The sequence below is a fragment of the Elephas maximus genome, chromosome 5 (assembly GCF_024166365.1).
Source record: "Elephas maximus indicus isolate mEleMax1 chromosome 5, mEleMax1 primary haplotype, whole genome shotgun sequence".
NCBI lineage: Eukaryota > Metazoa > Chordata > Mammalia > Proboscidea > Elephantidae > Elephas > Elephas maximus.
The window spans coordinates 29042598-29070161 of NC_064823.1; the positions used below are offsets into that span (position 1 = coordinate 29042598).

Consider the following 27564-nt stretch of genomic DNA (forward strand, 5'->3'; position numbering starts at 1 on the left):
TATGCTGAGTGAAATTAGTTGCAAAAGGACAAACAGTGTATAAGAGCACTATCATAAGAACTGGGGAAATAGTTTAAACACAGAAGAAAATATTCTTTGATGGTCGGGGGGGAGGAAGGGAGGTAGAGGGGTTTTCACTAATTATGTAGTAGATATGCTTTATTTTAGGTGAAGGGAAAGATAATACACAATACAGAATAAACTGAACGCTTCAAAGGCCAGAGTAGCAGAGGTGAGGGTTTGCGGACCATGGTTTCAGGGGATATCTAAACCAATTGGCATAATAAAACCTATTAAGAAAACATTCTGCATCCCATTTTGGAGAGTTGTGTTTGAGGTCTTAAACGTTAGCAAGTGGCCATCTAAGATGCATCAGTTGGTCTCAACCCACCGGGAACAAGGAGGAATGAAGAACACCAAAGACACAAGGTAATGATGAGCCTAAGAGACAGAAAGGACCACATAAACCAGAGACTACATCAGCCTGGTAGCATAGTGGTTAAGCACTACAGCTGCTAACCAAAGAGTCAGCAGTTCCAGTCTGCCAGGCACTCCTTGGAAACTCTATGAGGCAGTTCTACTCTGTCCTATAGGGTCACCATGAGTCAGAATCGACTCGACGGCACTGGGTTTGGCTTTGGTTTTTACATCAGCCTGAGAGCAGAACTAGATGGTACCCAGCCACAACCGATGACTGCCTTGACAGGGAACAGAACAGAGAACCCCTAAGGGAGCAGGAGAGCAGTGGGATGCAGACCCCAAATTCTCAGAAAAAGACCAGAGTCAGACTGGGACTAGAAGGCCATGGTTCCTAGACCTTCTGTTAGCCCAAGACAGGAACCATTCCCAAAGTGAACTCTTCAGACAGGGATGGGACTGGAGTATGGGATGGAAAATGATAGTGGTGAAGAACGAGCTTCTTGGATCAAGTAGACACATGAGACTATGTTGGCATCTCTTGTCTGGAGGGGAGATGAGAAGGCAGAGGGGGCCAGAAGCTACCCAAATGGACACAAGAAGAGAGAGTGGAGCGAAGAACTGTGCTATCTCATTAGAGGGAGAGCAGGTAGGAGTGTATAGCAAGGTGTATATACATTTTTATATGAGAGACTGACCTGATTGGTAAACTTTCACTTAAAGAACCATAAAAACTAATTTAAGAAAAAGAAAGAGAATGCGGCTTGAACTACCAAGGATGGGAATGGGGAGGTGGGTCAGGAGAGGTCAAGTCAGAGTTTTTCATTCATTTCACAAAGAATTCACCTATATCCCCCAACATAAAGGTGCCTGCCAACTCAGGGAATCAAAGCGCAGCTCATGTCAGTAAAGAGAAGATTCCAAAGGCTTTCATGACCCCCACCCCACCCCAATCCACTACATTGGAGGAGAGATGAAGACCCATAAGTGGATGAGGAAAAGCAAAAGAGCAGACAAGGCTCCCTTCTAAATCCAAGTTCCTCCAGTTACGATTGGGCTGAGCTGACAGAGAGGAAGGGCATGAGACTGATAACTTAAACTGGGATAAGTGGACAGAACTGAACTGGACTGTTTAATATGTGGAAGTAATCAGCTGTGAGATCCGTCCTGCATATCATTAAGGGACTAGAAAGGGAGATTCAGCACAGTCAAAGACAGTAATTAGAAAAAAATAAATAAATAAAGCAATTCCATAGTTGTACCCCAGTGAATCAGGCTTTTCAATAAACCAGTTGTACACATACAAAAAAATAAAAAAGGGAGATACATTAGCCATAAGTGAGCCACATCTTTCTCCCGTGGAGTGGCTGATGGATTCAACCCACTTCCCCTTGGGCTACCACCAAATACTTAACCAGTATACCACTAGGACTCTTTAGCAACTATATAGAAACTCAAAAAAAAAAAAAAAAGAGAAAAGTTAGCATTGAGTTGACTCTGAATCTTGGCAAACCCATGTACTTCAGAGTAGAACAAGGCTTAACAGGGATTTCAATCATTGACTTTTCAGGGATTTCAATCGTTGACTTTTCAGAAGTAGACAGCATGCCTTTCTTCTGAGGCACCTTTGGATAGACTCAAACTTCCAAACCTTTCAGGTAGCAGCCAAGCATGGTAGCTATTTTTACCACTCAGGGACTCCATAAAACAACTAGACTGAGTGAATTAGTTCTACATATATCAATATGGAGAAAACATGTTAAGGTTTAAAAGAAAAGCTGCAGAATTATAAAAATTTGTGTAGGTTACTGATTCATTGAATAATACTTTGTTGTTGTTACACTATGCACAACAGAAGAAAACACTGCCCTGTCTGCACTATCGTCACAATCGTTGTTATGCTTGAGTCCATTGTTGTGGCCACTGTGTCAATCCATCCCTTCTCCAGGGACTGATCCCTCCTGATAACAAGTCCAAAGACCAAGTCTCACCATCCTTGCTTCTAAGGAGCATTCTGGCTGTATTTCTTCCAAGACAGATTTGTTTGTTCTTTTGGCAGCCCTTGGTATATTCAATCATACTTTATTTACTTACGTATGCAAACATAGGTATGTTGTGGATATTTATGTAATAAAAACTATCTAAACTTTTTATTTATTAAAACACGATGTGAAGCCATTTGAGGGCTTAGGATCATAATCTCAGGGGACAACCTAGCCACTTGGTAGGACACAGCTCATAAAGATAATGTTCTACATCCGAGGTTGGTGAGTAGCATTTGGGGCCTTAAAAGCTTGTGAGCGGCCAGCTAAGATACAACTCCTGATCTCTTCCGGTCTGGAGCAAAGGAGAGTGAAAGAAACCAAAGACTCAAGAAGGAAATTAATCCATAGGACCCATGTCCCACACAAACCACAGCCTTTGCTACCATAAGACCAGAAGAACTAGATGGTGCCCGCTACCACTATCAACCATTTTGATCGGGGACACAATAGATGGTTCCAGACAGAATGAAAAAAAAAAAAAAAGAGGAACAAAACTCAAATTCCTAGAAAATGATCAGACCTACTGGACTGGTAGAGACTAGAGGAACCCTGAGACTATTGCCTTGGGATGCCTTTTAAACTTGGAACTCAAACTATTCCCAGAGGTCACCTAGCAGCCAAAGACTGAGTGGATCATAGCAATAAATAATGTCGCCAGTGAATATTGTGCTACTCTAACCAACCACCTAAATGAAACCTAACAGTTAATATTTACTCTAGACCAAGGATGAGAAGGTAAGGAGGGTCAAGGAGCTAGATTACTGGAAACACAACAACCAAAACGGAAATAATGAGAATGCTGACACATTCTGAGAAGTATAGCCAATGTCATTGAATAATATGTATAAAAAAATTTTTTTTTTTGTATAGACATTGTTAAATGAGGACCTAATTCCTACGTAAATTTTCTCCAGAATCACAATATTTTTAAAAATGATGTGAAGCATATGAAAAATATTAGCATTTTTAAATCTTTCTTTTAAGATATAAAATAAGACACATATGCTTGAAATTTCTTTTTTCCTATCCCATCCCCTTCCTTCTTTCACAGAGATAATCATTATCCTGAGGTTTTTTTCTGTCCTCATTAGTTGTACAACTTTACATTTTAGAAAAAAATCCCATAAAATACAAATTCAGCAAAGCCCTACAAACATTTTGGAAAACACAACAGCTCTCAGTGGTGTCTTATAGATAGGAGTGATATGCAAGAGTCCAGTAGGATTACGATGTTCTAATCTTTAGGGACTCAGAAAATGGTGACAGGTGGTTGGTCCACGTCAGAAGGGGCCTGGGCAGAATCCCGCAGTTGTGACTTTCTATAAATCACTGTAACTCTTATCGGCTTGGATTCAAGAGGCTGCTCCGTTGTTACTTCTGAATGAAAAAAAAAAAGTTGTCTTGGCATAAACATATTCTCAGATACTAGACTCATCTCAGTCCCTGATAAAATGGATTTTCTTAAAGATTTCCTCAAAGCGCTGAGATAAATAACGTACAACCAAAAAATAGCAAAAATATGAAGGGACACATGATACATGATACTGGTTCTGAATCTAAAATCCACCTTGTAAAATGGGCTGTTGGCAGTTAGCTATGATGTCCAGGTGTTATTGAGACAATTCTGAGTCATGGTGACCCCATGTGTTGCAGAACACAACTGTGCTCCATAGGGTTTTCATGACGGTGACCTTTTGGAAGGAGATCGCTAGGTCTTTCTTCCAAGGCATCTCTGAGCAGGTTTGAACTGCCAACTTTTCGGTTAGTAGCAGGGCACTTAATTGTTTGCACCACCCAGGGGCCCCTTAGCTATGATTAAAAAAAATCGACTCAAATAATACTAGCTACTGAGTCCGGCCTCAGAGAAATCTCTACTAGTCTATTGTTGTCTTTTTTACAAATTTCCTTGACATCATTATCTTATTTAATCCTCACAAATATCCTAAGATTTAGATACCATTTTTATCTGAATTTTAGAGATTAAGAATTTGAGGCTGAGATGGAAAAACTGGCCACGGATGACAGAACTGCTAACAGTGGGGCAGGGGTTCACACTCTGAAAAGGCTGTTTGACATCAAGTCCTTTTTTTCTCAATGATGATGGTTCTTTTCAAACTGTTTCAAAGAGCACTGGATCCCTGAGGTACCTCAGGGACACTGAGCAAGAAAAGGGGGAGAAATAAAACAGGCAGTGCTCTTGCCCCTCACTTTGGTTTCAACCAGAGCGCATCTGTTAGATGTATCAGGGTTCCATTTAAAGTTTTGTTTGAAAAAGTCTCCAGACCACTGTATCCTACCATGCTCTGTCCTGATGCCGTTACAAGCTGCACTAGCAACTTGTTGACATCGTGGACTTGGTCTTTTCTCTGATCTCACAACAGCGTGCTCTCTCCCCCTATCCATGAGCCACCCTTCTGGAGAAGCAGTGAGAAGACCCCGAGGCCCAGCTTCATTGTCCTGGGTCGTGCTGTGGGCTCCAGGGCAGTTGCTGTCTCGGCGTCACCCACGACTCCTACCAGGCTCACTCTCTCTTAGAAAAGCCATTAAATTATTCACAGTACCTGAAGCCTTCTCTGAACAATCACAACTCATTGTTGTGATCATTGAACTTTCCTCCAAGACGGAAGTGATGTCTTTCCAAATATGTTCAAGCAATTTTTGATAACAAATTGTACAAGAGAAATCTGGAACACAAAATGGCAAAAATGTTTTGTTTTTTTTAATATGACAAAGTTATAAATCACATTTCATATAGGCACCCTGAATCTAACCAAAATGTGAAAGAATTCTGAGACAAATTCAGAGTTGATATGAAAGCAAATAAACTAGTTTTCTCTAAGAAACTGTGATACTTTCAAGAGTAGTTTGGGCAAAGACGTTAAAAATGCACTTAGTCAGTGAAATAAACATGAAATTTGTGTCCCTGGCTTAATGGTTAATATTTTTATACCAATGGCTACACAGTTAACATTCAGATAATTTTTAAATTACCCACATATGGTGTTGGGGGTAAAGATGTTATTCAATTTATAAAGCATCCGATACATGAAAATTCATGAAATTCACTTCTTAAGTGAAGAAGTATCTGAAGCGTGAGAAGTGGAATTTCTCTATGGGCTGCCCGTGAAGGAATGGGGCAGTGGGGTAGAAAAATCTGTCTGTCTGTCTAACTGCTGTCCTTCCCCAAGCATTGTCTTGCCTTAGGCTTGCTCTGTGGAGGTGCTAGGGGGAAATTGTGACCTTATTAGGCACCCTGCTGCTCCCTTAGGATGTTCTGGAATCTTTTACTAGTTTCTTCACCCCGATAGCAGACATAAAAGGGCAGCCAAGTATCTCTGAGTGGGCCAGCGTTGGCGAAGTCTAGCGTGTGTGGAACCAAGGGTGCTCATATTGCCTGGCCCCCTGGGATGTGCATGGGCACAACTGCAAGCAATGCCTAGATGAGCTGGGTGCTGTCAGAACTACCAATGTTTAGATGAGGGGGCTGGCTTGGAGACTTTGCCCAAGGTTACACATCCAGCAATGGTAAGGTTGAGAGTTGAAGCTTGGCTTGTCTAACTTCAAAGCCCAGGTTTTTTCTATCATATCACACCACTTTTTTATCTTTCTATGGTTTGGTCAGAGCCCTGGTGGCACACTGGTTAAACAGCACGCTGCTAACCGAAACGTCAGCACTTCAAATTCACCAGCCACTCCTTGGAAACCCTATGGGGCAGTTCTACTCTTTCCTATAGGGTTGCTGTTAAGTCGGAATCCACTTGATGGCAATGGGTTTTGGTTTATGGTTCAGTCAGTCTTAAATTTAGTGTCCTGAATGGGAAAGAAGTGACTCAGCTGCTCTCAATTTCCCACTTAACGACCTACCTTCCCATACCCCACCATGATAAGACAAATGGCTCTGCCATCCCAGAAGAGTAGGATTAAGTGTACACTTTTAAAAAATGGTGCTTTAGATAACAACCTGATTTTCAAGTTGGAAGTGAGGACTCGGGCCCCAAAGGCATAAAAAGGAGAAATAGGATTACCTTTTTTGTCAATTCATTTTCCAGTCCTGGGCTGCAGGAAGTAGAAGACCAAAGGATGCTTGGGGCGATACAGACTGATAAATTATATGCAGTCATCTGATTCGATGCAGAATGTTGTTCAATGTTGTGTAAAGCCCCAAAAAGGTATCGCAGGAGAACAACATTGGCTTTTGGAAGTTGGTCTAAAAGCCTTGAAATACAGAAAAACACACTCTTAAGTCATTTCTTTAAGAATTTGTAAATAAGGAGAGAGACAAGACATTTTATTTGTCCACAATGTCCATAACCCAATGAAAAACGTAAAAGAATGTAGAGCTCTGTCTCATAAAAAATGCTGCCTGCAATATTTCCCAGAAACCACCACCATGTGTATAACAACAACAACAAAAAAAACCAAAACCTGTTGCTGTCGAGTCTATTCCAACTCATATCGACCCTATAAGACAGAGGAGAACCCCTTCATAGCATTTCCAAGGAGCACCTGGTGGATTCGAACTGCCGACCCTTTGGTTAACAGCTATGGCACTCAGCCACTATGCCACAGGGTTTCCGTGTTTCACTTGGACTAATCATATTAATGTAGAATTTAATATAAATTTAGTACACACAAACCCCATAACATTCCAGAATGTGCTCAATTAACACTCACAAAAGTTACTGATGAAATTAAACAGCAATTGCATTGAAAATACTCCCTTTATTTCCAAGGTAACAATGAAAACACGCCGCCTGATGATAAAAGTTCAAATCTTATCTACTAAGACGTATAAGTACGTTCTGAGATCTGCTCTGCTCAGCAGCATCCAAGGTCAATTTTATTCCAAATCAATCTCAATGGTACCACTTTCTTCTACGACTTTACAAGAGTATAATTGTCAATGTTCTAATATTTGTGATTGATGTTTTTTTTTTCTAATCATGCATTGGAACTGTTTCTCAGTTCATATTCAGAGTTTTACTTTTTTTTTTATACCAAGATGCTGCAACTTGGAGAATATATGGTCACCAAAACGGCACCAGCAACAGGGAGCCCACCTCTGAGTACTACGGACTGATGATACACCCTTAAAGTAGTGTGAAGTACACAGGTTTTATACTAGCAGCAGCAACAAGCTATGGGATGTGATACTTGATGTACCCGAACCGTCTCCTCTAAAGCGTAATAGGAGTGCAGTTGGTAACATGCACAACAGAGAGCTACAGGACTTGGTGCTCACTGTACTCAAATGGTCTTCTCTAAACTATAAGAGAAATAGAGGTGGTATTTTGTTCCATCGCCTTGTTTTTTGGTGACTTTCACGCTGTTCCTTAGTTTCTAACTCTTCAATGCAAATACTATGTTCTATTGCTAAAAGGGGGTTCACCAAAAGTATTGTGAAGGCGATAATTCATAACATTTGCAAGTCGCGAAAAAAGAATTGTTCTCAACAGGCATATACACATACTACATACTATTGGAATTCTAGGGTTTTTCATAGAAGGAGAGCTTAGGAAATGGAGTTACTGAGTACTTTTTTCCTATTCTGCTATGTTGCACATAACATTCATAATGAGTCCTGCCAGAAATTTCTATTTGCATGGGCATAGAGCTGGAATTCTTTGTCATCATGTCTTGACTTTGCAATTTGACCTTCTGTTCTCTCTGAGTCTTGTAGGAAGCTAATTATCACTCCACCATGTTCCCCCAGAACCTCTGAGTGTCCCTTTTATAGCACTGATGACACTTCAGTTTATCTACTTCTCTCCTCCACCAGCCTCTGAGTTTCTTCAGGTGAGGGATTAGGTCCTTCACCTCTGTGTGCCGAGAGACTAGCAGAGTTGCAGGCATGAATGCATACAGAAATGCTTCATTAAATTTACTTCCTGAGCATAACAAGACTTTCTGGTTAATTAAATATTTGAGAAATTTAAATAATAACGCTGTCAGAGTTGGCCTCTACCACCTCTCTTGGACTAACGGATTTCATTTCCTATTAATTTCAAATATTCAGAAGGTGCACGATGGTCAACGGACCCGCATTAGTAAGGTGAGGAGAAAAACAGTAACTTGGTGACAGCAGCAACGTAGACATCTACTTTTAAACTGGTCTCCATGGATGTGACCACATGAAACCCTTTGTCAGTGGTCCTTATTTAGTAGGCAAAGTTGTACAATAGAAGCTATTTTTTCCTGAGAGTGTGTTGGTTGTATTTTTGAGGCATGGCCAGAGCTGGGTAATGACTGCATCATTACCTCTGGATTCCAGTTATTTTCTCCTCCTCATTCCCTTCATCAATAACAGTAAGCCATTGACAATACAGACCAGAGGAAAATACACTTTCCTGGATGTTTCTAAAAAAATCCTAAAATAGATGAAAAATAATATTATTCTTAGGGCAAACGTGTATTAGACAAATGATAGAGATCACATTTAGTTGAAAAATTCAGTGTGGTCCCCACTTCCTTCATAGCCACCCACACTGTGACATCCACAGAGCTCGGCTCCACCTCTTTGCTGACTTGCACACCCATAAGCAGGTGCTTGGATTTTCTCCAACTAAAACTAGTGGCATCAAAGCAGAGTCTGGGCTGTGATGGGAATAAAGGTAAAGCCCCTTTCTATCTTCTGAAATCTGCTTATGTACAGTTTAGCCAACTGGTACAAATTACAAGGCCTGGTGATAAACATCCTAAATCCTATTATTTTCTTCAAAAGAGATACATACACATTTTGATGATCTATTTCAACCATGGTATTCTTAATTCCTGGCAACAAAAGTTCTGAAACAAACACCACACACACAAATACAGGCACACACACATACACACATAAAACAGGAGCAGGTCTTCTGACTTGAGATATATGTGCTTCTTGGAAAAACCTCCTCTCATAAAAGCTTCGTTTTTCATCTCTTTAAGGGTTCTTGTTGTTTCTGTGCACCCCTGAGTGGATTCAGACTCATCATAGTGACCCCATGTGACAGAAGAGAACTGCCTCATAGGGTTTCCTAGGCTGTAATCTTTATGGGATCAGATCGCCAGGCCTTTTCTCCCGAGGAGTGGCTGGTGGTTCAAACCACTGACCTTTCCGTTAGGAGCTGAGTGCTTAATGATTGTGCCACCAGGGCTCCTCGCCTTAATTGGAAACGTGGGATAGGATATCATATTTTCTGGGGGTTTAGTTTCTTTGGGAAGTAAAATGTTCCAAAACAGAAAGAAATGATCAAAGTTTAGATACAGCAAAACTTCAGGCCTCTGAGTACGAGAGCCATAGGCGTGCACAGTCCAGCTTCCTAAGTGGTGACCTGGAAAATCTGTCTTAATATCATACAGTTGGGCCTATTAAAGTTTATTAAGCTTAATTTTAGTGTGATAACAAGGGGAAAACGTCAGATCACCTTGCTAGCTTCAAAGTCACATCTTTCTGCCAGTGGTCTCACTAAATAAATAGGTCGAACACTCACCCAACACCCCCACAAGAACAACAACAAAAAAACATTGTCTTTGAGTCCATTTGGACTAATAGTGACCGTATAGGACACAGAAGAACTGCTCCACAGGGTTTCCAAGGAGCAGCTGGTGGATTCTAACTGCCAATCTTTATGGTTAGCAGTCATAACACGCCTTAGCTCTTAACCACTGTGCCAGGAGACTTCTCTTAATAGCAGCTACTACAGGAAATGCCTCAGGGCAACTATCATGATCACAATCTGGAAATCATTCACTCTTTCTTATATTTACTGAGGTCCTGTGTGTGTCAGGCTCTGCTTTGCGTTCTGAGGACTTAGCTGTGAAGAAAACGGACAAAGTCAGTTTCCCAAGTCCCTCCCACCCTCCACTCATTAGAGCAATGGTGACCTTGCTTCCTCTGCATCCTTCCAACAGGGCACTGCCTGAACAGAAGCATGTCCCTTCTTCCATTACCAGTGCCCTGTAAGGATCCCAAGGAGACCAAACACCGAACTCACAAAATAACAATAGGGCAAAAATTCAGCTTAGGCTGTTGGTACATGCAGAATTCCGCATACTGTCTTGGTGGAAGTCTCACAGTAAGGGGCCAAAGCCTTTTGATCTGGGGGCTGGCTAATTTATGCTAACCTACATGTTAAAAGCTAGTGGACAGGAGGGTGTTACAGAAAAGCAGGTACACACTAGTGATAGAACATTTGTTGCTATATATTTTCATATGGACCAAGACACAGGTTTGCAAGAAACGTCCATTTACTGATGCATATATGATGTCCCCTTTACCAAGACAGATTTGATTGTAAATAAACTCGTGAAGTAATATTAAATGGGCACCTGGCCACTTGACTGGAAAGGGAATACAGAAAACTCTTCTTTACTTATGTCTAGGGCAAGGCACTTTTGATCTTTATGCCTCAGCCTGAGTTGGAGGCCCTGGGCCCTGTTTTTACCCTGCCTTCCTTGTATCTCCGCCATGCTGGGGACAAGAGCCCTGAAGCAGACCTGCAGAGGCTGTTCTGGGATCAACACTTTGCTTAAAGTTGGTCTTGGATGTAGATTCTATTTTCAAAATATGTGAGGCATCTCTAAGGATGTGAAGAGCAAGGCATTTGAGAAGAGCAGGTTACCACGTGGCAGGTTAAGCACAATACGTATTAACAAAGAATGCCGAAGGTGGTCAAGATGAAAGAAGGCCCAATGGTAGCATCATTCCTATGGCACTTTTAAAGTGAAAGGCATTAAGAGAATGGGAAGGAATGATGATAAAACCAGTGGAGCTGTTGGTGGCCTGACTGAGCATTTATTTATTCATTTTATTTTCTTCTAGTTTAAGTGAAAGTTTACAAATCAAGTCAGTCTCTCATACAAAAACTTATACACACCTTGCTATGTCCTCCTAGTTGCTCTTCCCCTAATGAGTACAGCACACTCCTCCTCTGCACCCTGTATTTTCTGTATGTATTCAATGAGCTCCTGTCCCCCTCTGCCTTCCCACCTTGCCTCCAGACAGGAGCTGCCCACATAGTTTCATGTGTCTGCTTGGGCCAGGAAGCTCACTCCTCACCAGAATCATTTTCTGTCATATAATCCCGTCCTATCCCTGTCTGAAGTTGGCTTGGAGAATGGTTCAGTCTTGGGCTAACAGAGGGTCTGGGGACCGTGACCTCTGGGGTCCCTCTAGTCTCATGGACTGAGTATTTTTGGACTCATCATAAGGTAAAAATTTCCTTACTATGGGAAATTTTTGTCATTATTTTCAAAAGTTTCAAAAGAAATTTCTTTTGGAAACTTTGCCATCATTTCCGGTGAGGAGCTCTTCAAAAGTAGGATGCTTGTGTGTGTGTAAGTGCGTGCTTTCAAATTTTTATTTATTTAATTTTTTTGCACGTGGCATACAGACAGGTGCTTTTAACACCCACGGCAGTTTCCTTACCTTTCTGTAATGTTTTTCAGATTTTCAAATTCTGACTGTATTATACCTACTATGGCTCTTTGCCAATCATGAAGAAGGAAGCCAATCATATTTCTATACAGCTACACTGTGTGAAGATAATGCTAGAACCTTCCTTACCTTTAAGACAGATGCTACTACCAAAACCGACTCATCCTCCCAATTCACCTTCTCTCCTGAGTTTAGTTTCTGCTTGAGGGCTCCACATGCTCTGACACTGGCCGATATTCTGAAGATGCCCTCTGTCAGAGGCCCTTTTTGGTTAAGAAACAAAAGCATATCCTGGGGGGAAGGAATGGAAAAGACAATATGCAGAATTTCATACACACAGGCCTCAGCACAAGCTTGTCCTTGTTGGCATCCGGAACTAGGCTACAGGAGAGTATGGTGCTCAAGCTGGAAGGACTCAAATAAATTCTTTAGGTTTTTTTTTTTTTTTGGCGTCTCTAAATATATTTTCTATTCATTGGTCCACTCTACATTCCTACACTGAAACACTTCAAACACTTGTTTTATTCAGATTTTCTTTTTCAGTTAATTTACACTTCTAAATCAAACTTCTCTGTCTACTTTAAGACTTCTGTTACATCACCCCGTCCTAGCTCACCATTCTTTCCCCATTTGCTTATCCCTTTTAAGCAACCGTATCCCCCATTCCTACTTCTTGTATTTCCTCTCCTCTTTCAAAATCAGGCTCAAAAACCTTCTCCTCCAGATAGCCTTCTCCAAATAAATCCTCTCAGCACTTTCTGGAAAACCTGGTGGCGTAGTGGTAAAGTGCTACTGCTGGTAACCAAAAGGTCGGCAGTTCAAATCTTCCATGCGCTCCTTGGAAACACTATGGGGCACTTCTACTCTGTCCTGTAGGGTTGCTATGAGTCAGAATTGACTTGATAGCAATGGTTTAGTTTGGTTTCTTACTTTTTCATTTCCTTTTTCTCTATCTTTATGTCTCTTGCTTGCAGTCAGGGGCCTATCTAGGGAAAGCAGTGCCTAGGGCAATTAGTGTTAAATCTCTCAGTGATCTCTCCCAGCTGGCCATGGAAACTGTGGTGGCCAATAGAAACTGTTCTGGCACCCTTCCTCAAGTGGTGCCCAGGGCACACAGTCAGAGCACAGGACAGGCACCCTACCTGCCCAACTCCCCCTACGTCCAGCTAGGCCTCTGCTTGCAGTGTAGAAAGATAATAGGTGTTGGAGTCAGGTAATCTGTGGCATTGAAATGTATTTTACCACCTATTCACTGTGTGACCTTGGGGAAAGTACAGTACTTACCTATATTAAAGCTTTTGTTTATCTCGTTTATGAAATGGGGATGATGATAATCACAAACCAAAACAAACCAGTTGTCCTGGGACAATTCCAACTCCCAACAATCCTATAGCACAGAGTAGAACTGCCCATAGGGTTTCCAAGGAGCAGCCAGTGGAATCCAACTGCCAACCTTTAGGTTAGCAACCCAGCTCTTAACCACTGCAATTCCAGGGCTCTCTGATGATAATGATAAGGACCCCAAATTTTCCGTGAAAGTTGCAGGGTTTGGGGTGGTACCCAGCATGCCCTTAAGATGATGATTTTCTTCACATCAAGCATGTGAAGCACTAGTATAGCCCCTGGAGGGATACTAGATACTCAATAACTGTAAACACTGATGGTTTAATACACTACTTTGAGACAACACAAGCTAAACTTTGTGGCTTTCGTTTGACTTATTCTATCAGGATTAAGATATTGGTATATGCCAGAGGGTAAGTCTTGTAGTCTTAAGCTTATGCACTTGAAATAAAATCAAACGCTATCTGAAATATTAAATCAAACACCATATGAAATATTTTGAGTTGTAAGATTGAGTAGTCTCAGCTGAAGAAGCAACTAAGGGAAAGCTGAGAGTTCAAGGAAGGAGCTGAAAGGAGAATGTGAAAGGAGGTGGAACCTCTGCTTCAGAGACTGGTAAACACAGAGCACGTTCTGACTTATCTGAGCAGACATATGTGGGTCTTTGCTGAAACTACTGGAATGGAAAAATTACCTTCTTCTCTGTGTCTACCTTATGATTCTGCAATAACTAAGTCAAATTTTTCTTCTTTGAAAGAATATAACAAAGCTTCTCAGCCAAAGCCAGGGGCTGTCTAGTGCTTTCTCCACTTAGAAATAGATTTGGATGAGAACACACGGGCTTGCAGAGTTTTCTCTTCCTCAATCTCCCTCCTCAGGGGGCCACAGAAGGCCAAAAGGAGACCTACCCGGAGAGGAGTAGGCAGGTCATCACTGGGACAAACATCTTTGAGTGAAACCCCAAAGAGCTTCCCTGGCTCGGGGGATGGTAGAGCCCTGCACACGTTGTCCTGGCAAGTGCTGGGGTTCCGCCGAAAGGCCCAGTTCACCATAGGCCATTTCTTTTCACCTGTCTTCTGGCCTGCATCTAAGGAAGAAGTGAGATTGTTAGAAGTAGTAGATTAATTCACTTAAACTTATTTCCACTGTTTCCATTTGCAGAGCATGTTGTTTGCTAGGGCTAGAAGAGAGAGAAATGGAGTCATTCAGTGTGTAGAATTTCCCCCGTCCTGGGCAGGTGGATGACATCCTCGTGGTGTTAACTTGTTCTGTTTTCCCTTATTCTATAAATGGATAGTTACATCCAGAGGCTTGATCAGACTCAGGTTCAATTCTTCTGGAGGTGACACTTCCTACAGGTGCTATCTGCTCCCGTTGCAGTGCCTCCTGAGGCACCGAATGCGTGGTGGTACAAGTTCACTGATGTTAAATACGATCCATGAGGAATCAGATCCCATTTGATAAGCTAAAAAGAGTGGTATCAAAATCAAGTAGAGTTTGATAATCACCTACCTTTACGGTAAGTCTCCCCCCTCTAGATTTCCTCTTTGGCTTTCTGAGTGAGTGCCTGACTATTGTGAACTTTTTCTTATCAAAAATATCTGCCCTTCATGACTCAACCTCCCTGACCCCAGCTCCTGGGCAGCCTATAACTCCTTCACTCCAAGGGGCCACAACCCTCAGGCAGTTCCATGGAAGATGTGCCTCCCCCTGAGGACAGGATTCTTGGGAAGTCACCTTTAAATGCTGGCTGTGTGATGAGAACTCAGGTGGCCTTGTTTCTTGTAACACCGACCCATGCTACCCAGAGATGATTTTTAGCTACCCAACAGTCCCTGTCAAAGGAATGCTGAACAAGAAGAGCTTTTCTAAGACCAGGTGGTCAGCAATGAAACCTGAGTTCAGAGAGGTCTTTTCTACTACTCAGCTATGAATGTTTCCTGATAAGATATCCTAATATTTTCTTAAGCTGCTTAGAACCAGATGCTAAAAGAGTCCATAGACGAGCCAAGTTGTGGAAGGATAAACAGATGAGCAACATTTCACCAAATATCCTTAAATGCCCATTGACTTGGCTTTTCTAGGATGTGACAAGTATAACCTTAGGTGCGGTACTTCTGGTGCTGGATCACAGGGTTCTGCCAGGTACGGGAACAAATTACTCAATCTCTTTGAACTTCAGGTTCCTCAACTTTAACATGACATCTCATGGAACTGAGTACTAAAATGGATGAAATGTATAATGTACTCCTCAGCACAAGGCACAGCACATAGTAACCTTGTTAAGAATGATTTTCCTCACTCAGAGGGCCCAAGGCAATCAAGACATCAGTCTCCTCCTCTGAAAGCAGACCCCATCCCCTTCTCCATTTGGCTTAGCACCCTCCAGAGGGTATGCAGTCATGAAGGATTGCCACCATTCCACCTAACTAAGACTCTTTCTTCCTGCCCTAACATTCACACTCCATCGTTTTAAAAGTCTCAAGGAAAACAAACACATTCCTCAATCCAGGAAGGGATTTCTATACATCCAGCAATGTCAACATGTGCAAATGTTGAACGTACAGGTTAATATGTAGGTGAAGTAGTTGTACTCGGCCTGGTTTTCCTACCCTTGACCTGATTTTATTATTTCTAAAACTATCCAAATGTATTCAGTTATTTAGCTTTAATACCTCTTAAGAACATTGCTCTATCCCTTGATTTAAACCCAGTGCCGTCGATCGATTCTGACTCATTTGATTTAAAGCTATATATAAAGCTACTCTGTGACATAAACAGAAGGGAAAGTATAAACTGAGTTCTGTACTTTCTCAAAAGGACTTTGGGGCTTAGACGGACCTTTTGTTATGTACACTATCTTGTGTTAAGAGTTCATGTTGCTCTGGGACCAATGAAAATAAGTGCTATTGTCATAAAAACCATGAGATATTGAACAAGCTAACTTTATAGAAACCTAGCCTTTCTTCAACGGTCCTGGCAAGATTGGAGTAGTGTTACCTCATGCTTGTAAATAGGGTATTAATATTAAAAAATAAAATGTGTAAAACTTTGTGCTTATACAATAACTATCATAAAAATAAAAACACTTTAAGTGGGAATTCCATTCTGGCCACACTATTCCTCAAATTAATAATACATTTTCTTCAAAAAGAGAAATACTAATGAGAAAATACAGGAATGATAGGAAAAAGAATGGTAAGAAGGAAGATTAAAAAGCCCCCAACCATATACACTTGGTCCTGCTCCAGTCTAGTCCTCGGTCAGAAGCACACAGGGAAAGTGAGCTTGGCCTCATGGCTCGCTGTGGAGGTAGAACTTAGAGGCCACTTCAGCCCAAGCTCAGAATAGATTCCAGTTCAGCTCCGAAACTCTTCTACTCCACTCTTCCATTCCTTGTGTGTCTAAGCTAAGCAGTCATAAATCCCCTTCTGCTGTGGCCTAGATCCTGAGGAAAGCCCTGAGATGGGGAAAACATGGCTTTCCAGGCCTTAAGAAGCCCATATTCTAATAAGACACACAGATATGTACACACATACTTAAAATATGCATGAAGGGCCCTGGGGATACAGAGAAGGGAACTACTACTACCTGGAGGAATGAAAAGAAGCTTTCTAGAAGTGAGTTGGCTCTTGAGGACAGACCCTTGGCATTTCTCTCAGTCTCATTCTTGGTGAAGATTGGATCCTTCTCTACACTGCCCTTCTCCCTGGCATGGAGAATCAGCTCTGTGTTATGATTTTGTTTCTAGGAATGGAGACATGAGTTGAGAGAAGACACCTGCAGGAGGGGAGGGACTCACTTTTCTGCTCCTGGCTCCTCAGTGGGCGCCTGGGCTTTAGGACGAACGGACCTCCCATCTCTGGGAATGGCTGCTCCAGTAAGAAGGGCTCCTGGAGAGTAGATGGAGATATGGAGCCCCTTAGGCGGTGTGGCAGGAGTGCAGTGGCTTGAAGATGGCTCATTATTATTCCATAGGGATGTTCATGTCCTATACAGAGAAACATGTACATACAGATTCAGGCCGACTGGTGATGGGTGTGATCAAAGCTACCTTACGGCACCCACGTGCACCACACTGGCGTGCTGGGCCTCGGGGATAAAGAAGGCTGTGTCTCCTGTGTGTGCTCTCAAGGCGGAGACCGTGCACAAAGCAGGGGCCCAAGAAAGGTGTTTAAAAAATGTAAAGAGAAAATAGTCTTTAAAATATGTTACCTGATTGGAAAGTAGAGATCAGTTTGAGCACTACACCATGTTGACTTTTACTATGTTTCCATCTGAGAATATTTAAAGCCCTCTAGTTTCTGCCTAGAAACTAACTAGATCTGAGCATCTTAGGCAAATTACCTGACTACCACCCCAGCCTAAATCATCATTTAAAGCACTTACCATCAATATTACACAGATGTATACAGATCAGAGTAACAAAGTAAATATATTAATAAACATTGGCAGTTAATGTTCTTTAAATAATTGGATGATACGTGTCAAGACTCACTAGGATCACTCTTCTCTAACACGTATGTCCATTTAACAGGTATTTCATTACATTTCATTAATGCTATAGTCAGAGCAGCAGGTAGAGTTGCCCTTATGCTTACCTCCTCTCCCCCTCCCCCCACCCCCCCGCTGGAGTGAGGGTGGCCCTCACAGGCGGAATTAGAAGTAAGGCTGCAGAGTATTGGAAGCCCAGAAGCCTACTCCAAAACAGTGTTTACACAGAGAAACGGAACCCTCAATCATTAGGTGTTGACCGCCAAATGATATCTTTTGCTCTTTCATGCTTCCAATGGCTTCCTCTCCATCGAATTCTCAGAGACCCTGCGCTGCAACATAGATTGAGCTTTTTAAGAAGAGAGCAAACACTCCCTTTCTTCTAGTTCTGACTGACTGTAAGGTGGTGAGCTCTTGCCTTTCCGTTTCTCCTGGTATAAATACAATACGAATGCTCTGTTCATAACAAGAACTAAGCCACAAAGAAGCTTCCATGAGAGCAACAAAATAAAAGAAATTCATCAGGGTAACCAGGAACTAATCCACAACTAAGAAGTGAAAAAAAAAAAAAAAAATTAAAAGCACATGAAAATCCATGTACAGAATGGCTGTTAAAGGACCCTCGTAAATGACGGAAGATTAAGACTCCACAGGGTCAGCAGTGGTGCCTGAAGCTGTTCTAAGCTTAGAAGTTACCACCTACATTCATTTCATCTAAATGAACACATTTTATTAAATAAATATATTTCAAGTATTAGTCTGATTTTTATTCATGTATTTTATTGCAGAATGACTTTTACAAAGATGCTGACGTTAATACAAAAAATGAAACAGGATTTTGATCCTCAGCTGTGTACTTGATTTGTTATATTCTGAGATGGAGAACATGCACTCTGTGAATCCTAAAAACCTTGGTTTTTAGATTATTCAGATCGCTTGGAAACATCCTGGATGGTGGAAAGAATTTAGAAGATAATGTAGATAAGAGGGAACACCCCCACAGGATTTCTAGCGGCAATCAGTTCTCACCATCGCCCCATGGCAAGCTCTGCTACAGAACCTGTCCCTTCCCTTATTTTATTTGCTCTATTTCTTTTGACCACACTAAATCAACTTGCTAATCCAAGAATTTTTTTTTTTTAGCTAAATGGTTCTAATAACTATTTCAGGAGAGGTGTAATCTATTTATCAATAATTTTGAGAATAAATGTTGGAAAACTCAGCCTGTAAAATGTAAAATGGCAAAGTGCAGGTCAGTCGTCCAGTGAAGCCTTCAGGAATCTAGATGTGCTTATCTCAGTTCGCCTGTGATGCTGAGAGAAGCTCTGGGCGCTGAGCAGGTGTTCAGTAAGTACTTGTAGTTGGACAGAGAGACCTGCTGCATTTTAGAGGATGCTTACAACACAGAGGCTACTTCGTAGTCAGAACATGGAACAGAATAATTCAAGAATGGAATATAAAATATGATGTATGGGGAAAAGAAATTTCAATCCGTATTGCTTTCATAAAAAATAAGGAGAGGTTGATCAAGACAGGGCTGTATGTCAAGTGAAAAAGCAGAAAGGAAAACTTCACATTTTTCTCCCCAACTTGACCACAAGCTGCTGAATGAAGAGATGTTATTATTTATTCCCTGGGATAGAGTAAAGCTTCATAATTTATTTATCAAATGTATGAATGGATATTGTGAGAAGTTTTTACTCCAAAGGATATTCAAACTTAAGGCCAAACAAGCAATACTCTGAGACTTTAGAGTTATAATTTTGAATCCAGTCAGCCCCGTCTTAGAGTTCCCTGCCACTTACCAATGAGTGGGAATGGGGCCTCTTTCTTGCCAGAACTGACCCACAACTGGTAATCACTCTTAGAGCCCTTGGAGACCAAAAAAAAGTCACAACAATTCTTTCACAGTAGGTACTTGAAAGAGGGCACATTTCTTTAACATTTCTATGTTTTCAAAAAGAAAAAGAATTGGGACCAGTGTAAATACTGTAAGTGCATGGAGTTGGCCCCAGTTTTTGAGTTAGCAGTCGTGATTTCAGCAACCCGTCCCTCTCCCAGCACCCAGTAGACTACTCCAGATTCTTGCTTTGTCCCTTCTGATAGGCTGGGGATCTATGGAACAACAATGCAATCAGTCCTTCACTTTATGGGTGGCCCGTGGATATGAAATCATATTTAGGTTCCTTCACTAAGAAAGAAAAGCCTAATCTATTCTTGACGGTCCTGCTGTCTCTGGACTCCTTGGAGAACCTTAGGCTTTCTCTTCATTTGTCTCTGCCCAGACAAGTGTGCCGCTCAGAGAGACACACAGCCTGCCGTGACTATGTCTGAGCAAAGGAAAACTTGAAAAACATCTCAAGTTCAGCTGCCTTGAGCAGACAGACAAATGCCCAAAGACCTTGAGGAGATGGGCAGAGTGAAGTCAGTCCACTGGCTTTGGTTTGGACAAGCTCCATTCTGGAGCAAGAAGGATAAAGGGCGCGAAGCTGGAGATCAGGCCAGATGCAGAGAACTATTATCCCAGCAGAGTTACTGCCCAGCAATACTAGAAAGCCCCCTTGAAGCAACCACATCTCAATCATACACACTCTGCTGAACTATTTTACAGTCCTCCAGAAAAACATAAAGCAAAAGTTATGTTTCAAATGGAGTTGTTGGTGGTAGTTCATATGCCTGCCCTTGACTCCTGGTAAGATATCATGGCCTTGCCTGTATGAAGGAGGGTCCCAGCTATGGAGGCTATCACAAGCACACGTATGTGTATGCACGTACACACACACACACTCTCTCAGCTAAATATGCTCAAAATTGTATTTCAAATAGGAAATAAGATCTAACAAAAATCTTTTCTTTTAAGGTAGGGGCTGGGAACACTATGCTGGAATCCCATACAACAGCCAGAGCCAAGTAACGCTGATTTTTTAGTAAAGTAGAAATTCTTTCTTGTCTGGTGAAACTGATGACTTCAAGCAAAGGAAAATCACAAATGTAAAACAAAATGAGCTGTATCACTGATCAATCTATTCTACACCTAAAGCCACTCGCTCTTTCCAAGATTTAACTTTTCCTTTTCAGGGCATGTATATCATATAGGTGCAGAGGTATCTGATTTACTGAGTGAATATAAACTCAATTTTATTTTAAATGTATTATTAAATTTCTCGAGTAAAGAAATCATTGATTCCTTAAGCCAAATTCTGGCTTTTCAGGGGCTTTATTATATCACTCATGGAGTCTCTATGAGTCGGAATTGACTCGAAGGTAATGAGTTTTTGGTTTGGTATTATATCAGTAGATCAGGCTGAGTTTAATTACAAGTCTTATAATCACGTCACGCCACAACAGCAAGGCATTTTCATATTTCTGCATTATTTAAGGAGCCATGATATCTAAGTCCTTTCGACAGTTTCTATCCATCTGAAAGTCACTCTCTTTAATAATAGTTCTCAATTGTGTGGTGTTCATATAGCAGGAGAGTCTTACAATTACTCTTTCCTTTTCCCCAACCTCACCCTCATTCTCAAACATGCCCACCTCTTCCATGAGAAAAATTTCATTAACTTAGCTCAGCCCCATCAAAATATAAAGAAGCAAACACTAAAAGCAAAACAAGGACTAGAGTGGTGGGCACACAAATGCTCCTAAATTCATAATCTCCTTCAGAACTTGTCTCCCTCGTTAGCAACTCATTAGACGCATCAGTCATCTCATCCTCAGGACCTGCAGTAAGGGGCTATGACTTCTAGCCGTGGGTTCTTTACATCAAAATTTACTACAAAACACATCCTGTAGGATCCATCATACTGAGTTTGAGTCCTAGAGTGACCCAAAAAAAAAAAAACTTTTTTTTTTTTTTTTAAGGATAAATGAGGTACGGGAGGGGAAGACCCAGGAAAGGAGGCTCAGAAAGAACAGTAAAACAGAACAGGTAAGGCGGAGGTTTACAACTATCTCACTAAAAATCTTATAAAAATTTTGTTGTATACGTATATAATGGAGGTCTCATGGCTCAGTGGGTAAGAGCTCAGCTGCTAACCAAAACGTCCGCAGTTCAGATCCATCAGCTGCTGCTTGGAAACTCTATGGGACAGTTCTACTCTTTCCTATACAGTTGCTATGAGTCGGAATCGACTTGATGGCAAGGGGTTTTTGGTCTTATATATATACAATATATACAGTAAAAAATACATGCTGTTATTAGCACTCTAAAACTATAGTTCAATTTAATTATTCTATGACTTCAAGGTCACATGGAATTTAAAAGTGGAGCATAAGAACAGCACCTGTGTAGAAAGTAATATCAGAGTTTCGAGGCTTTCAATTTCTAAATTCTGGAGGACAAAATATGCCTTAGGTATCTATAACAATCAGCTGCCTTATGAAAGCAGTTGTATTTTATACACACACACACACACACAACTCTCAAAAATCAAAGTTGGTTTTTAACTAAAAATTGTTTGCAGGTAACTTACAGTTATTCCGAGCATTGGTAGTGACTTGTTGATAATGTCATTGGTTGTATCTGAATTTGTTACTGTTAAACTTATAGGCTGTAAAAATGAAATAAAAAATACATTTGTAAGAAAAGAATTTCAAAACAGCTCTGTAAATAATGATTGCAAATTGTTATCCATATTCTAAATGCAAAGCTTGATTTCAGACACTGACAAAGTAAAGCACATGTAGAACATAGATCCTTAAGTAGGATTTTATTTTTCATTCCTTTAGATATGAAGGGCCCCCGGTGGCAGAGTGGTTAAGAGCAATGGCTGCTAACCAAAAAGCTCCGCAGTTCAGATCCACCAGGTGTTACGTGGAACCCTATGGGGCAGATCTACTCTGTCCTATAGGGTCACTCTGAGTTAGAATTGACTCGAACGCAGTGGGCTTTGGTTTTTTGTTTTAAATATGAAGGCAGCAGAAAGCATTTCAGTAAAACACCTATTTCTTCTAAAATAAAGGATGTGTGGCACACGAACATAATGGCTTAAGAAAGAGAAAGATTGAGAATTCAGAGAGGGCACACAGACTGATCCTCAGCCCCTCAACAATATTTCCATATGGGGGGACGATTTCAAATGGAGAGATTTAGACCCTTTCTCTCTCTTCCTGAGTTCTGTTTTTACAGTCTGGCTTTATTGATTTGCATTTCACCCACAGTTATGGTAACATCAGAATAAGAACTGGCTATAAAAAATGTTTTTCAAAAGACTATTCAGTCGCCATTTTCTAAGTCATGCACAGTGGCTACTAACGTTTTTATTGTTGCATACTGTTGAAAATACAATAGAATTAATAAAATAAAATAAAACCAATGGTTTGAAACAAGACTGAAAATTTTAGAAATCTAAGTTCTGTTCCAACTCTGCCAGTGAACGGGGTATCTGTAATAGCTCTCAACTACACCTCACATTGACATATTGATCCATAATAAAAAAAATAGCAGGGGACAATTTGCAGAAAACAACCTGAAAGGGACTCTGAGGATTCTGAGATGGTATCTGTTCAACTACGTGAATTCTAAGAGACATTGTTTAAAAACAGGATTATGCCATGTAACCAAGATGTGCACATAGGTTTTACAGTATTTGCACATAAATCCACGCTGAGGGCTATGTCTTCCGGTAAACAGGGCTTAAAGAAGACAGATAAGCAGCCTAAGTGGACACTCATAGGCCTTGACACAAAAATGATATTAAAAACAAAGCTAAAGGAAACCCCTTCATAATTCATCATTTGTCCTTTTGTTTTATTCTTATGAGCCAATTTCTTGATATGACAGATGGCCCTGAAAGTTGTTTGTTAATTCAATTTTCAGAAACAAAACCATCAGAAATGCACTGATGTAGCCCCAAGGATTCTGAAAAAGTGTCTCACAGCCCAGAAGTAGAGCTCAGGGACCCAGAATCAGGGGCATTAGGGCTTCCTATTGCTAAAGTTTACCATGATGTTTATCATTCCAAATGGAGAAAATACTGAAGTTATCGAGGATTCCCCCTTACTTGGATCCACAATCAATGCCCATAGAAGCAGCACTCAAGAAATGAAATGATATATTGCATTGGGCAAATCTGTTGCAAAAGACCTCTTTAAACTGTGAAAAAGCAAAGATATCACTTGAAAGACTAAGGTGTACCTGATCCAAGCTACGGGATTTTCAGTTGCCTCATATGCATGCAAAAGTTGGACAATGAATAAGGAATACCAAAGAACTGATGCCTTTGAATTATACTGTTGGTGAAGAATACTGAACACACCATGGATTGCCAGAAGAATAAACAAATGTGTCTTGGAAGAAGTACAACCAGAATGATCCTTAGAAGCAAGGATGGTGAGACTTCGTCTCATGTACTGTGGACATGTTATCAGGAGGGACCAGTCCCTGGAGAAGGACATCATGTTTGGTAAAGGAGAAGTTCAGTGAAAAAGAAGATCCCAACAAGATAGACTGACACAATGGCTGCAACAATGGGCTCAAACATAATGATTGTGAGAATAGCCCAGCACCGGGCAGTGTTTCTTTCTGTTGTACATGGGGTCGCTGTGACTGGGAACCAACTTAATGTCACCCAGTAACAGCAACCATTGCTAAAGTGCCTAGAAGGTTTCACACATGAGGGTTTAGCTTGGTATTTCATTAGAAGTAAAGGTTCTGCTGTTTCTTAAAATATCTGAAAACCCTTCCATTTAATTGAAAGGAATTCTCCCATGAAATCTTTTGTAAAGTAGAAAATTTCTTTTGAAATGCTAATAATCCCTCCCTAATTTATTTCATTTGTGAGATAATGGTTTTTCTTAGCATAAGGAACACACCTGTTCAAAACAATAATTCCTGGGACCTGTATATTTCATCCAGCTGCTGCTCTTTGTAAATAAATCAGATACACTCTAACAAATACATCTTTGTAAAAAAATAATAATTTTTTAAAAAACCTTTTGCATGATTTAATTAAAAATATGCAAATATGCCTAGTTTGTTCTATGAGCTAAAGTCTTACCTGACCTATGAAGAACCAGGAAATTTGACCAAGTCTGAAGGACTGAGGTAAACTCTCAGATGACCCAGATATTCAAATCATGAGACAAAGAGCACCTATTAGAACTCTGCTCAATGTTGTTGTTGTTGTTGTTAGGTGCCGTTGAGTCGGTTCCGACTCATTGCAACCGTATGCACAACAGAACGAAACACTGCCCGGTCCTGCGCCATCCTTACAATCATTGTTATGCTTGAGCTCACTGTTGTAGCCTCTGTGCCAATCCACTTCGTTGACCTTTTCTTTTCCGCTGACCCTGTACTCTGCCAAGGATGATGTCCTTCTCCAGGGACTGATCCCTCCTGACAATATGTCCAAAGAATGTAAGACACAGTCCCGCCAGCCTTGCCTATAAGGAACATTCTGGCCGCACTTCTTCCGAGGCAGATTTGTTCGTTCGTTTGGCAGTCCATGGTATATTCAATATTCTTCGCCAACACCACAATTCAAAGGCGTCAACTCTTCTTTAGTCTTCTGTATTCATTGTCCAGTTTTCACATGCATATGATGTGATTGAAAATACCACGGCACGAGTCAGGCGCACCTTAGTCTTCAGGGTTGCATCTTTGCTCTTCAACACTTCGAAGTGGTCCTTTGCAGCAGATTTGCCAATATATCTTTTGATTTCTTCACTGCTGCTTCCATGGCTGTTGATTGTGGATCCAAGTAAAATGAGATCCTTGGCAACTTCAATCTTTTCTTCGTTTATCATGATGTTGTTCTTTGGTCCAGCTGGGAGGATATGTGTTTTCTTCATGTTGAGGTGTAAACCATACTGAAGGCTGTGGTCTTTGATATTCATTAGTAAGTGCTTCAAGCCCTCCTCACTTTCAGCAAGCAAGGTTGTGTCATCTGCATAACGCAGGTTGTTAATGAGTCTTCCTCCAATCCCGATGCCCCGTTCTTGTTCATATAGTCCAGCTTCTCGGATTATTTGTTCAGCATACAGATTAAATAGGTATGGTGAAAGAATACAACCCTGACGCACACCTTTACTGACTTTAAACCAATCGGTGTCCCCTCGTTCTGTCTGAACGACTGCCTCTTGATCTATGTAAAGGTTCCTCGTGAGCACAATTAAGTGTTCTGGAATTCCCATTCTTCGCAGTGTTATCCATAGTTTGTTATGATCCACACAGTCGAATGCCTGTGCATAGTCAAGAAAACACAGGTAAACATCCTTCTGGTATTCTCTGCTTTCAGCCAGGATCCATCTGACATCAGCAATGATATTCCTGGTTGCACGTCCTCTTCTGAAACCGGCCTGAATTTCTGGCAGTTCCCTCCCTGTCAACACACTGCTACAGCCGTTTTTGAATGATCTTCAGCAAAATTTTGCTTGCGTGTGATATTAATGATATTGTTCTATAATTTCCACATTTAGTTGGATCACCTTTCTTGGGAATAGGCATAAATATGGATCTCTTCCAGTCAGTTGGCCAGGAAGCTGTCTTCCATATTTCTTGGCATAAACAAGTGAGCACCTCCAGTGCTGCATCTCTTTGTTCAAACATCTCAGTTGATATTTCATCAATTCCTGGAGCCTTCTTTTTCACCGATGCCTTCAGAGCAGCTTGGACTTCTTCCTTCAGTACCATTGGTTCCTGAGCATATGCCACCTCTTGAAATGGTTGAATATCGACTAATTCTTTTTGGTAGAATGACCCTGTGTATTCCTTCCATCTTCTTTTGATGCTTCTTGCATCGTTTAATATTTTCCCCATGGAATCCTTCACTATTTCAACTTGAGGCTTGAATTTTTTCTTCAGTTCTTTCACCTTGAGAAATGCTGAGTGTGTTTTTCCCTTTTGGTTTTCCATCTCCAGCTCTTTGCACATGTCAGTATAATACTTTACTTTGTCTTCTCGAGAGGCCCTTTGAAATCTCCTGTTCGGTTCTTTTACTTCATCAAATCTTCCTTTTGCTTTAGCTGCTCAATGCTAAAGAGCAAGTTTCAGGGTCTCCTCTGACATCCATCTTGACCTTTTCCTGTCTTTTCAGTGACCTCTTCCTTTCTTCATGGATGGATGTCCTTGATGTCATTCCACAACTCATCTGGTCTTTGGTCACTAGTGCTCAATGCATCAAATGTATTCTTGAGATGGTCTCTAAATTCAGGTGGGATATACTCAAGGTCATATTTTGGCTCTCGTGGACTTGCTCTGATTTCTTCAGTTTCAGCTTAAACTTGCTTATGCGCAATGGATGGTCTGTTGCACAGTCAGCTCCTGGCCTTGTTCTGACTGATGATATTGAGCTTTTCCATCATCTCTTTCCACAGATTCTCAATGATACAAAGGAAAATATGTTCATATCAAATAAAAATACACGCAATCTCAGCATAGAAATAGAAAACATTTTAAAATGAAAAATTTACCTGAAACATACATGAAAGAAAGAATTTATTGGATGTGCTAAACAGCATAATATTGAGGACAAATGAAAGAGTCAGTGAATTTGAAAATAGATCCATAATAAGATTCCAACTGAGGAAGAAAAACAATTAAATGTAAATTACTAAAAGAGTGTGAGGGACCTGTGGACAATATCAAAACATGCAATACACTTTTCTCAGAGGGAGAAGAGAGAAAATGGGGAAGAAAAAATGTTTGAAGTAATGATGGCTAAAATTTTCCCAAACTTGGTGTAAGACATAAATTTACAGGTTGGAGCAGCTCAGTAAACCCTAAACAGAATAAATTAAAAGAAAACCATGCTTTGGCACATAATAGTCAAATGGCTGAAAACTAAAAACGTAGAGAAAATCTTCAAAGCAGCCAAAGAAAAATGATAAGTCACATACAGAGGATCA

At 40.9% G+C, this 27564-nt stretch overlaps 1 protein-coding gene across 1 annotated transcript in view; it reads right to left on the reverse strand.

Annotated features, from left to right (window-relative positions):
• Positions 1-3711: 3711 nt before the first annotated feature.
• Positions 3712-27564, reverse strand: part of LOC126077513 (rho GTPase-activating protein 20-like) — a 60420-nt gene continuing 36567 nt past the window's right edge. Inside the window, 10 exon segments of the mRNA XM_049887054.1 lie at positions 3712-3839; positions 5024-5098; positions 5101-5146; positions 6488-6677; positions 8721-8830; positions 12007-12168; positions 14130-14308; positions 17024-17212; positions 19521-19587; positions 22191-22268. Coding sequence (XP_049743011.1) covers positions 3712-3839; positions 5024-5098; positions 5101-5146; positions 6488-6677; positions 8721-8830; positions 12007-12168; positions 14130-14308; positions 17024-17212; positions 19521-19587; positions 22191-22268 — 1224 coding nt within the window.